The sequence below is a fragment of the Corythoichthys intestinalis genome, chromosome 7 (genome assembly GCF_030265065.1).
Source record: "Corythoichthys intestinalis isolate RoL2023-P3 chromosome 7, ASM3026506v1, whole genome shotgun sequence".
NCBI classification, from domain to species: domain Eukaryota; kingdom Metazoa; phylum Chordata; class Actinopteri; order Syngnathiformes; family Syngnathidae; genus Corythoichthys; species Corythoichthys intestinalis.
Window position 1 is genome coordinate 54,077,157 of NC_080401.1, and position 12,275 is coordinate 54,089,431.

General features: G+C 39.3%; 1 protein-coding gene across 5 annotated transcripts in view; it reads right to left on the bottom strand.

Annotated features, from left to right (window-relative positions):
- Positions 1-12,275, bottom strand: part of LOC130918803 (gastrula zinc finger protein XlCGF57.1-like) — a 46,880-nt gene that overhangs the window by 19,610 nt on the left and 14,995 nt on the right. For 2 of the 5 annotated variants that reach the window (XM_057840881.1, XM_057840880.1), the window contains exons 4-5: positions 11,819-11,903; positions 7,563-9,244 (exon numbers count right to left, since the gene is read on the bottom strand). In XM_057840881.1, the coding sequence (XP_057696864.1) occupies positions 7,946-9,244; positions 11,819-11,903 (1,384 nt within the window). In that variant the 3' untranslated portion in view covers positions 7,563-7,945. Of the gene's footprint in view, positions 1-7,562; positions 9,245-11,818; positions 11,904-12,083; positions 12,184-12,275 lie in introns of those variants that run through there. The other 3 variants (XM_057840884.1, XM_057840876.1, XM_057840879.1) reach the window with 3 other exon arrangements.

Below are 12,275 nucleotides of genomic sequence, written 5' to 3' on the forward strand. Positions count from 1 at the left end.
ATAGAGGGATCACACTCCTCAGCCTCCCTGGTAAAGTCTATTCAGGGGTGCTGGAGAGGAGAATCCGCCGAGAAGTCAAATCTCGGATTCAGGAGGAGCAGTGTGGTTTTCGTCCCGGCCGTGGAACAGTGGACCAGCTCTACACCCTCTGCAGGGTCCTCGAGGGTGCATGGGAGTTCGCCCGATCAGTCTACATGTGTTTTGTGGATCTGGAGAAGGCGTTCAACCGTGTGCCTCGGGGAGTCCGAGCCCCTTGGTAAGGGCTGTTCGGTCCCTATACGACCGGTGTCAGAGTTTGGTCCGCATTGCCGGCAGTAAGTTGAATTTGTGCCCAGTGAGGGTTGGACTCCGCCAAGGCTGCCCTTTGTCACCGATTTTGTTCATAATTTTTATGGACAGAATTTCTAGGCGCAGCCGAAGCGTTGAGGGGGTCCGGTTTGGTGACCTCAGCATTGAATCTCTGCTTTTTGCAGATAATTTAGTGCTGTTGGCTTCATCAAGCCGTGACCTCCAACTCTCACTGAAGCGGTTCGCAGCCTAGTGTGAAGCGGTTGGGATGAAGATCAGCACCTCCAAATCCGAGACCATGGTCCTCAGCCGGAAAAGGGTGGAGTGCCCTCTCCGGGTCGGGGATGAGATCCTGCCCCGAGTGGAGTTCAAGTATCTTGGGGTCTTGTTCACGAGTGACGGTAGGAGGGAGCGGGAGATCGACAGGCGAATCGGTGCAGTAATGCGGACTCTGCACCGGTCCGTAGTGGTAGAGAAGGAGCTGAGCCGAAAGGCAAAGCTCTCGATTTACCACTCGATCTACGTTTCTACCCTCACCTATGATCACGAACTTTGGGTCGTGACCGAAAGAACAGGATCCCGGATACAAGCGGCCGAAATGAGTTACCTCCGCAGGGTGTCCGGTATGAGTGTGACAATATCTCGATACAGCGATATATCGCGATATTTTGCAACCCGATGGGTTATCGATATGCTCCCGCCAAGAATCGATACTTTTATTTAACATTTTGGCCATACAATGGAGTATGGATGCTGTAAACTGCTCAATGTTTGTTGAGCAATTCCTTGGCGGTCCACTAGGGGCGCTCGAGAGTGGCGGTGAGGGTAAAGTGCGCACAAGTTGTCTAGAGAAGAAGAGAGGAAGCTCCAAGTGGGTTGAAAAAATAAAAAAGCTCCGTGACAACGGTGGAGGAAAAAATGAGAAAAATATTGCTACAAATCACACATGGGGACACCCTTTAGATTTTACACCAACAAGAAAGGAAGTAAGGTGAACAAGGACTTTGCTGTATGCAAGAATTGTCTAACAAAAATAAGTTTCACTGGGAGCTGGTGACGTAGTGGACACTGGAGTTTGTGAGCTTTGCTTTCATCACTTGAGGTAAGAAAGTTTTGCAATGTAATTGACTTTTTAATTTACATGTATTATTTTGATGACATTTGGTGTTGAATGATATAAAATAAACCAGGACCCTAAACTGGATGAAAATGAATATCGAACAAGCCCACATGAATTTACCGATTTATTTGAGAACCAATTTCCATCTAGTTTACTACACAAACGGTTATTACTGTCATTTTGATACAATAAGCTATAAAAATGGTTTGAATAGGTTCCAAGATATATAAAGTGATGTGCATGATAATTAATGTAGCCTACATATTAAAAATAGGTAATTATTGATGTAGCCTACATATTAAAAATAGGTAATTATTGAATTTTTAATTTCTATACATTCAATTCATATTTTTTTTAAATTCAATACTTCCAACACAAAAAAAAAATCAGGATTTCAACTCAAACGCTATGAAGTAGCTAATATTTTTTGTTTTATTTTGTTGTTTTTAAGGTGAGGAAGACTGTGACTGAGCAAGTCTGACATCTTAAATGCTGAAGCAGATAGCGGAAGTGCTCAAACCAAGCAACAAAGTTCATATACGAAGAAAAGACCCACCAATTTTATCATTGCCCCACTCCAAGCTCAACTGCTGACACCTACGGCACTTTTTATTTATTTTTTTAAAGATTTATAACTTTAAAGAAATTAAAGGTGCCATTCATCATGATCTCTCCAAGCGATATCAGTGGTCGTGGTGGGTTTCCTCTATATGTGCAGGGGCACAATTTGCAGTAGATTTATATTTTACAGCAATGTTGCACAGAAAAGGTGTCACTGTTTAATAAATGACTTAAACAGTATTTTTTCTATTTTCAAATATCTTTTTTTTTTCTTTTCGTTTCAACAGTTGTATCGAAGAATTTCATGTATCCAATTTCTGACCAATATATCGATAATCGCTGTATCGTCATATAATCGTTATCGTGAGCCTTGTATCGCGAATCGTATCGTATGGTGAGGTGCCCTGAGGTTCCCACTCCTAGTGTCCGGGCTCTCCCTTAGAGATAGGGTGAGAAGCTCGGTCATCCGGGAGGGACTCGGCGTCGAGCAGCTACTCCTCCACGTAGGGAGGAGCCAGCTGAGGTGGCTCGGGCATCTGGTTCGGATGCCTCCCGGACGCCTCCCTGGAGAGGTGTTCCGGGCATGTCCCAACGGCGGGAGGCCCTGGGGACGACCCAGGACACGCTGGAGAGACTAGGTCTCTCGGCTGGCCTGGGAACGCCTTAGGATCCCGCCGGAGGAGCTGGTTGAAGTGGCTGGGGAGAGGGAAGTCTGGGCTTCCCTGTTAAAGCTGCTGCCCCCGCGACCCGACCCCGGAACAAGCGGAAGATAATGGATGGATGGAAGTACTTTTGTTTTTAATGTAGTGAGTTTGATTCTTCCAAATGAAGTCAAATAGTATTCGGTCAACATCCTTACACGTTTTGGAATCTATATGAAGAGATTAAGAAGCATAAATCATCCTGGACAATCCTTCTGCCTTAGAGAGTAGGATACGTCCCCTTAAAGATACATTTCTTTGAAGCCACTGGTTTATTTTGGTTTGGGTTTTTTTAATGATCGGGACAAAATTAGAGGAAAGTCTTAGCCTAGAATCCTTCAAAATGAAGATACCCAAATATTGCACTTCTTTTAGAACTCTAATGTCACAAACATTTAATGCGTCGCATTCTTTAATTGGGAGAAGCTGACATTTATTTAGGTTCAATGTTGAACCAGAAGCTTCAGAAAAACCGTTTATGCATTGCAAAGCGTCAGGTACTTGATTTCTATCCTTTAGAAAAATTGGAGTGTCATCTGCCAGTTGGCTGATAAGAATTTCCCTTTCCGCTATTTCGATTCCTTTTAAGTTACTCCTATGGACGTGTGACGCAAGAATTTGAGAGCAAATCGAAAAGTGGTATGGGCTGATTGGGCACCCTTGTCCGATACCATGGTTAAGGTTAAATCTGGTAGTTGTGCCAAATTTCAGCTTAACCGAGCAGTTAGCATTAGCATATAGAGCTTTGACTGCTGTACAAAAATTTCCAAAGCCAAATTTTGAAAGTGTCAAAAATATGAATTCGTAGTAAATTGAATCAAAAGCTTTGTAGAAATCTAAGAGGAGGATAAAGGAATCGTCTGATCTCAAGTCGGAATAATCAAGGACATCCAAAACAAGTCTAATGTTGTTTGAAATGACAAAATAATGGAATCAGTTCATTCTCGCAGTCGGCGTGATGTCACGATGACGTTATCTCACATAGCAACGTGTCGCCATTTTGAGATGGGGCATACAAAATTGGATTGATAAAAATATTACATACTTAAAAGATTTGTTTAAAGGTGATGGACAGCTTCTTTCTTATGAAGAATTTCTAATATATTTAAATTAGGGCTGTCAAAATTATCACGTTAACGCGCGGTAATTAATTTTTAAAATTAATCACGTTAAAATATTTGACGCAATTAACGCACATGTCCCGCTCAGACAGTATTCTGCCTTTTGGTAAGTTTTACAGCAAGGCTTTTTGGGCTGTCTAACAGCGAACTCTTGTGGTCGCTTTGCGACATGGTTTATTGTTGTCTTGCCAGTTCAATATGGCTGCAGGACGTCTCTGGCTGACGCCTACGTTGTAATGTTGTGCTTATATGATCCTTGGACAAGATTTGTCCGTAAGTATGGTTGTTGTAAATAATGCACATATTATGTTAGTAAGCGAAATGTTATATTTTTTGTATGAGACGCTTTTTGTTTGTTTTGTGAACCTGTATAGCATGCTAAGCTAAAGTTGTTGCTAATGCAATGCTTGTGTACTTTTTTTTTGTAGTTTTACGACGGTCTAAAGAGGACAATGGTTTGAGGCAATTTTATTAATAAATCAGATGAAAAAGTAAGAAGTTTGATTATTATGGTGTCGTTCACTAGCTGTCTAGCTTTGGAAAAAGTAGACGCTTCGGAGTGAGGACAGCATAGACAGATTTAAATGACAGTAGAGTGAAATGCCCACTACAGTCCGTATGTTGAATGTATGTATCCATCTTGTGTCTTATCTTTCCATTCCAACAATTTATTTTACAGAATATATATATAATTTACAGAAAAATATGGCATATTTGATAAATGGTTAGAATTGCGATTAATTAATTTTTAAGCTGTAATTAACTCGATTAAAAATTTTAATCGTTTGACAGCCCTAATTTAAAATATGAATATATTTACTATATTAAATCTTTATGTATTGCTAGGGAAATTTCATATTCATAAATCTAAATTTCAAAAAGTAAATCCGAATTTTACAATTTTTTGGTTGAATTTGAATCATATTTCACAGCATTTAATATGATACAAAATAATAAATGCAATTCTACTATAGAAGCTCATGCAAAATTGTTTAGTATTTGATTAGTTTCCTCTTGAATAATTATTTTTATTTACTATAATTTTTTTGAATGTCTTCGGATGTAAATATGTTGAGAGCGTTATATTCTATGTGAACTAGTTGTTTTGTAGTTTGTTATTTGTATGTTTTGTATTGTTCAATGATTAAAAAAAAAAAATTGAGATGGGGCACAGACAGGTAAACAACCGTAGGCAAACGTCTGAAATTCATATATTTCAGCTGTGTTTTGCGTCTTTTTTTTCATAAAAACGTCTTAAACATGACATTATTATCACGAGTCACTGCCGACAGACGCAAGGAGGCGATACAACTTCAAATTAGCGTTTATTGGCTTACAAATCTGCCCATACAAAGTTGCAGCTGATAGCTGGATAAACAATCCGAAGGAATGGCCTGTAGTGGATTCGGAAACATCTACTAGATACTATCCTGCAAACCACTCAATGAAAAAAATTCAAGCGGGACATTGAAACAAACTTTTTTTCTGTGGAAATCATCCAGAGATAGTTCAGCACCTTTTTTGTACCTGCTCTTTTTCCAATCAATTTTGGAAAGAACTTTGCAAGTTCATCTTTAGGAACCTACATGTGGACTTCAAACTCAAATGGGAAAATGTCATTTTTTGTTTCTATAAGAATCTCAAAAATGAGTTATTATTATTAATCTTCTCATTTTGCTATCTAAATTCTACCTCCACAAATTTAAATTTAGCAAGCTGTTACCTTTTTCTCACTTTCATAACGAGACTGTGTGCTACATTAAAAAAAATGTTTTTTTTAATCAAATAATCTAAAAGAGGAAAAATCAATATTTGTGAAAAACTGAATAATGAATGAATGAATAATTGATTACAGCATTATTCATTGTTTTGTTTTCTCTGATGTGCAATGTTTAAAATGTTTATGCTCCCTGGCATATGTGTGTTGTTTTTGGTTTGCATTGCTGATTCATCTTTGTTTTTTTGGTAATAAAAAAAAAAAATATTTTACGTATTTTGTTTTTCAACTTCATTTCAAAAAAACAGTTATTGGAAATATGGATTAAGGCTCGTTTCGGTTATTGAATTAGCAGTTTTTTTAAAATGGGAAACGGGAAATGATTCATTTCTCATTTTTTGTTAACACACATAAAAACAAAAAATTAGGGTTGTTCCGATCATGTTTTTTTGCTCCCGATCCGATCCCGATCGTTTTAGTTTGAGTATCTGCTGATCCAGATATTTCCCGATCCGATTGCTTTTTTTTGTTCCCGATTCAATTCCAATCCCGATAATTTTTCCCGATCATATACATTTCGGCAATGCATTAAAAAAAAAAAAAGAATAAAACTCGGATGAATATATACATTCAACATACAGTACATAAGTACTGTATTTGTTTATTATGACAATAAATCCTCAAGATGGCATTAATTGGCTAAAGCCTTACAATCCTTACAACCCTACAATTAGAAATATCATGGGAAGCAATGTATGGAAGCAAGGTAGCAGTTGATCTTTTTCTTAACACCCTATGTTACTTCCCAACGCAGAGAAGATATATCAATTGGTGGCACTACGCACAGTCATGGTTGCACTTCTCATCATGTATTTGGGCATGGCTACAGTATCATTTACTGAAAGCTCAACGAATACACTAGATGGCAATATTTACTCACAATATACAAAGTCACAAGTCTTTCTATCTGTGGATCCCTCTCACAGAAAGAATGTTAATAATGTAAATGCCATCTTGAGGATTTATTGTCATAATAAACAAATACAGTACTTATGTACTGTATGTTGAATGTATATATTCGTCCGAGTTTTATTCATTCTTGTTCTTAATGCATTGCCAAAATGTAAATGATCGGGAAAATTATCGGGAATGATTGGAATTGAATCGGGAGCAAAAAAAAGCAATCAGATCGGGAAATATCGGGATCGGCAGATACCCAAACTAAAACGATCAGGATCGGATCGGGAGCAAAAAAACATGATCGGAACAACCCTAATATATATATATATATATATATATATATATATATATATATAAACAGAGAAATTGAGCTTTTTGCGAAAGCATATATTTCAAACATAACTTTGACTTTAACAGCTATTTTTCGCTTTTGTGACACCCCAAACATCTGAATAATGTTTTCGTTCTACAAAATAACATAAACAACAAGACAAATAGAGCTTTTGATCGCAAAGTAACAATTTATTTACACATAACTAAACTATTGAACTGTTGAACTATTTGCGCACATAACAAAGGGGAAGGCTCTCGGCTGCTCCCGGTTGAATGAGGTGGCTCCAAGTAATCTGATGAGTCCGGATCAAGATCAGTCTCACTTTTTTCATCATCTTCATCGTTGGTTTCAACCTCGGGCTCAGGAGTAACGCAACGTGAGCTCCGCAGAACCCGTGTGGAGCCTGACGCTGTGGTGGCCGTCCCCGTCTGTCTCATCTAGATTTTTTTGAATCCTTCTTTGACGATGGTTTCGTTTTCTTTTCAAAACACTCCTCCAGTGTCGTTTGCCTATTTTTTCTGATCGTTCTCCACATTTTTCTCAAATTCTCACACGTCTTTACAAGATCCCTCCAACGTTTACTGACCATTTTTCCTTCACTTCCTTTCTTGGCCCGAGATGAGTTCCTATAAAATGCGCCACTGCCATCCAGTGGCCAGTTTTATTGCTTTAAAATGAGTTTGAGCATTGTGCTTTGCAGTTTAGGTGCAACAGAACCAAGAAATGCCTCTTGTAAAAAAAAAAAAAAAAAAAAAAAAAAAAAAAAAAAAAAAAAAAATGTAAAAGACGTATAAATACGTTTTTGGGACACAAACAATTAAAAATAGAACGTTTTTTTTTTTTTAATTGATACCTTATTTAAACGATATCTTGATTCCTGGCAGGAGCATATCGGTAACCTTTTGGGATACAAAGTATCACGATATATCACCATTTAGATATTTTGTCCCACCCTTACTTCTAAGTCCCACAGCATGGCAAGTGTGCATTTGCGTGTTGTTTCAGCACAATTTTCTGCATATGTTCCAGGACCTGTGACCGTCTCGTCATCCCTGCCCTGTCATATGTACTTTGCTTTCCAGCATCTTAAGATTTACAAATTTAGCACTGGTTAGACGGAAAATTTTAGTGATTTTGAAACAGTTACGTTTTCATACCACGGTAAACTTTCAAAGCGGTAACGGGCACATGCCTACTTGTGTGTTTGTTTAAATCTCCCATATCGACGAATCTTTTACCACAAACTGTGCAAGCGAAAGGTTTCTCTACGGCGTGGTTACTTGTGTGCGATACGAAATGTCCCTCCTGAGTGAATCTTTTACCAAAATGTTCCTCCTGAGTGATTTTTTTACCACCAAGTGTGCAGGCAAAAGGCTTTTCTCCAGTGTGTGTACGCTTATGCTTTTCTAGAAGATTCTTCAGAGAAAATCTTTTATCGCAATGTGTACAGGCGAAAGGCTTCTCTCCTGTGTGTCTCCATGCGTGTTTTTTTAAACCTCCCTTACCGACAAATCTTTTGCTACAAAGTGTGCAGGCAAAAGGCCTTTCTCCGGTGTGTACTCTTGTGTGAATTTTTAAACTGGACTTGTTGAGGAATTTTTTATCGCAAAATGAGCAGGCGATGGGCTTCTCTCCAGTGTGTGTGGTGGTGTGTTTGTTTAAATTTGCCTTATGGGGGAATCGTTTACCACAAAACGCGCAGGCAAAAGGCTTTTCTCCAGTGTGTGTTTTTGTGTGAATTTTTAAACTGCACTTGTCGACGAATCGTTTATCGCAAAGTGTGCAGGCGTAAGGTTTCTCTCCAGTGTGTGTACGTTTATGTCTAATTAAACTAGAATTGCAAGAAAATCTTTTATCGCAAACTGTGCAGCTAAAAGGCTTCTCCCCGGTGTGTGTCAACATGTGTGTTTTTAATCGATTTTTCCAAGAAAATCTTTTATCGCAAAGTAAGCAGCGTAAAGCTTTCCTCACCGCGCTTTCTTGAGTATCTCTTTTCCGTGATGACATGTTTAAGGGTTTTGAAGCGTTTTGGTCTAAGTCATCTTCCTCCTCATCAGCGTTGAAGTCAGATGAGTGTGATGTAGCGTCGTCGCAGTCCGAAAGCGGAGCTAAGAGGCCGTCTGTTTGCGATTGTCCCTCTCCTTTTGTTGTCAGGTGCTGAAATGAGCTGTCGCTCCAATGTTTCGCTGATCCACAGTCTTCGCTTGGACCTTCGTCTTCTTCGATTTTCACACTGACACACATTGGAAACTTGGAAATTTCATCTTCCAGTTCTTCTTCTTTAATGTAGGGGGTCTCGGGCTCCGCCTCCTGTTTGATACATGGCATCTCGGACTCCGCCTCCTGTTTGATACACGCCATCTTGGACTCCGCCTCCTGTTTAACGTGGATGGGATCGTGTTTCTCAGGGTGAAGATCTTCTACAGTGACGTCTGCGGGACTCTGGGCGAAAGAAAAAACAATCACGTGTTTTGCTAAAGTTGAGATTTTTCCGTGATGCATCATGTTGCTTTTTTTTCCCCTGACGCCATAAACTAGGCCTGCGCAATGTACAGCGGGGCAAATAAGTATTTAGTCAACCACCAATTGTGCAAGTTCTCCTACTTGAAAAGATTAGAGAGGCCTGTAATTGTTAACATGGGTAAACTCAACCATGAGAGACAGAATGTGGAAGAAAACAAAACAGAAAATCACATTGTTTGATTTTTAAAGAATTTATTTCCAAATTAGAATAAAAAATAAGTATTTGGTCACCTACAAACAAGCAAGATTTCTGGCTGTCAAAGAGGTCTAACTCTTTCTAACGAGGTCTAACGGGGCTCCACTTGTTACCTGTATTAATGGCACCTGTTTTTAACTCATTATCGGTATAAAAGACACCTGTCCACAACCTCAGTCAGTCACACTCCAACGTCTACTATGGCCAAGACCAAAGAGCTGTCGAAGGACACCAGAGACAAAATTGTAGACCTGCACCAGGCTAGGAAGACTGAATCTGCAATAGGTAAAACACTTGGTGTAAAGAAATCAACTGCTGGAGCAATTATTAGAAAATGGAAGACATGTATTGATTATAAGATTAGTCGACTAATCGTAAAAAAAGTCGGCTGACTAATCAGGAGGAAATTAGTCGTTTGGGACAGCCCTGGTTGATTTAAACAAATTTCGTGCAGTTTGTCAGTTATTTGTTATTTTTAGAACTCCGGAATGGCTAAGCTAGGGCGAGTCAATGGTGGTTGAAATCAACTCCATCGACTAATTAAACCCCCGCTAACTCAAAGATTAAGCCTTATGTCAAAAACACGCTAATTGCATTGCATGTGACTTAGGCGTGCAACAGTTCAGTTAGCCCACGGTTTGGTTTGAACCTCGGTTTTGGGATCATGGTTTCGGTTCGGTTTGCGCTTTGCATTTTTTTCTTTTCTTTTTTAAAACTGCCTTTATTTTGATTTTTAAAAAATGAAATAAACACTTAAAATGTAAACATTTTCGACTGTTAAAATTAAAGATGCACCGATACCGATACTGGTATCGGTAGGGGGCGCTGATCCAGCCCGAAATGGTGGTATCGGTATCGGCGAGTACCAACAAAGACGGCGCTGATACCATTTACTGGTCCAATATTATAACATTTGACCGCAGCCTTTTTTTTTCCCTCCTGGCGCTCACTACACTCTGTCTCTGTGTTGTGTGATGACACGTGAACATCAAGCAGCTATCGCTATTGGCCTGCTCCAGACCAATGAGAGCGGGCCAATAGCCACTCCTAACCAATGACAAGGTAGCTTTTTCATATGGAGGAAACACAAACCATGAGTAATGGCGGCGGTCGGGAAGTATTTCAAAATAGAAATCCCGTCGATTAAAATCAATGACTGCATGCAAGATTTGCGGCCTGAAAGTTTCGAGGTGTGGAGTTAAATTGGCCAATTTCAATACCTCGAACCTGATAAAACATTTGAAGGCAAAATGTGAACGAACACAATGGGTTTGAGCCTGCAAGAGGAGGAGTGGTATCCAGAGGAAGGGCACTGGCCAAAAAAGGAAAGGTCAAAGATAAGCAGCCAACTTAGCACAATGTCACTTACAGCTACAAATCAAGTCAGAAACCTTGGCGTAATTATTGACTCAGACCTAAAATTTGATCACCATCTAAAGTCCGTCACTAAATCCGCTTATTACCACCTAAAAAATATAACCAGAATTAAGGGGCTTCTGACTCAACAAGACATGGAAAAACTTATGCATGCATTCATTTTCAGCAGATTGGACTACTGCAACGGTATATTTACAGGTCTTGATAAAAAATCAGTCAGGAAGCTGCAGCTAGTACAGAATGCTGCAGGCAGAGTCCTCACAAATACAAGGAAGCTGGACCACATTACACCGGTTTTGAAATCGCTACACTGGCTTCCAGTGAGTCAAAGGATAGACTATAAAATACTACTGCTCGTCTACAAAACACTTAATGGCCTTGGACCAAAATACATGCTTGACTTGTTAGATTCCTATGAGACATCTAGACCCCTAAGGTCATCTGGAACAGGTCTTCTGCATGTTCCAAGAACAAGAACCAAGCAGGGTGAGGCAGCATTTAGTTATTATGCTCCTCACCTCTGGAACAAGTTACCCGAACGTCTGAAGTATGCTCAAACTGTTAGCTCCTTTAAATCAGGGCTAAAAACGCTTTTGTTTAGCACTGTATATCCATAACTGTCTGTATATTACAATCTACTTGCCTTCTATTCCTCTTGTGCTTATCTCCATGGCTGATTTCAATGATTATTAGTAGTAGTAGTTTTTGCTTTATTTTTATTTATTTTTATTCTGTGATTAAATGTGATCTTTTGTCTTGGTTTTTACGTTGTGTTGATTTAAATGTGATTTTTATGGTCTTCATGTGATGTAAAGCACTTTGAATTGCCTTGTGTTGAATTGTGCTATATAAATAAATTTGCCTTGCCTTGCAAGTCTGATATTCCATGAAAAATACAACAAGTAATGTCGTGATCTTACCCTTATTTTCTTTCGTTTTTCCGTTGTTCGTCGTGACCGGGATTTCCTCTCATTTCCCTCGCTAGTCTGTAAAGCAGGTGACCCCCTTTAAAACAAAATTAACATAGCATGAAGTAAAAGCGATCGAAATGCATTAACGTGTCTTGGCTAGCGAGTTGAGCTAAACAAACCAAAGTCATGTAAGCCTGTTAAACTTCAACATAAAGCCAAACGACTTCCAACAAGGTTTAAGATGGGACGTTTTTTTGTCCAACAAAACGCTTACTTCAGTATTTACTCGATGAAAATGCTTTAACGGAGCTCGTTTGGTTAGAAGAGTACACGAAAGAACTGGATAGCGGCACAGCCACAGATGTTGCGTCAAGTGAACCGGAAGTAGAAACGTCAGCCACAAATGTTGCGTCAAGTGAACCGGTGTTCTGCCAAAATATGCTACATCGGCGAAACGTCCTACATT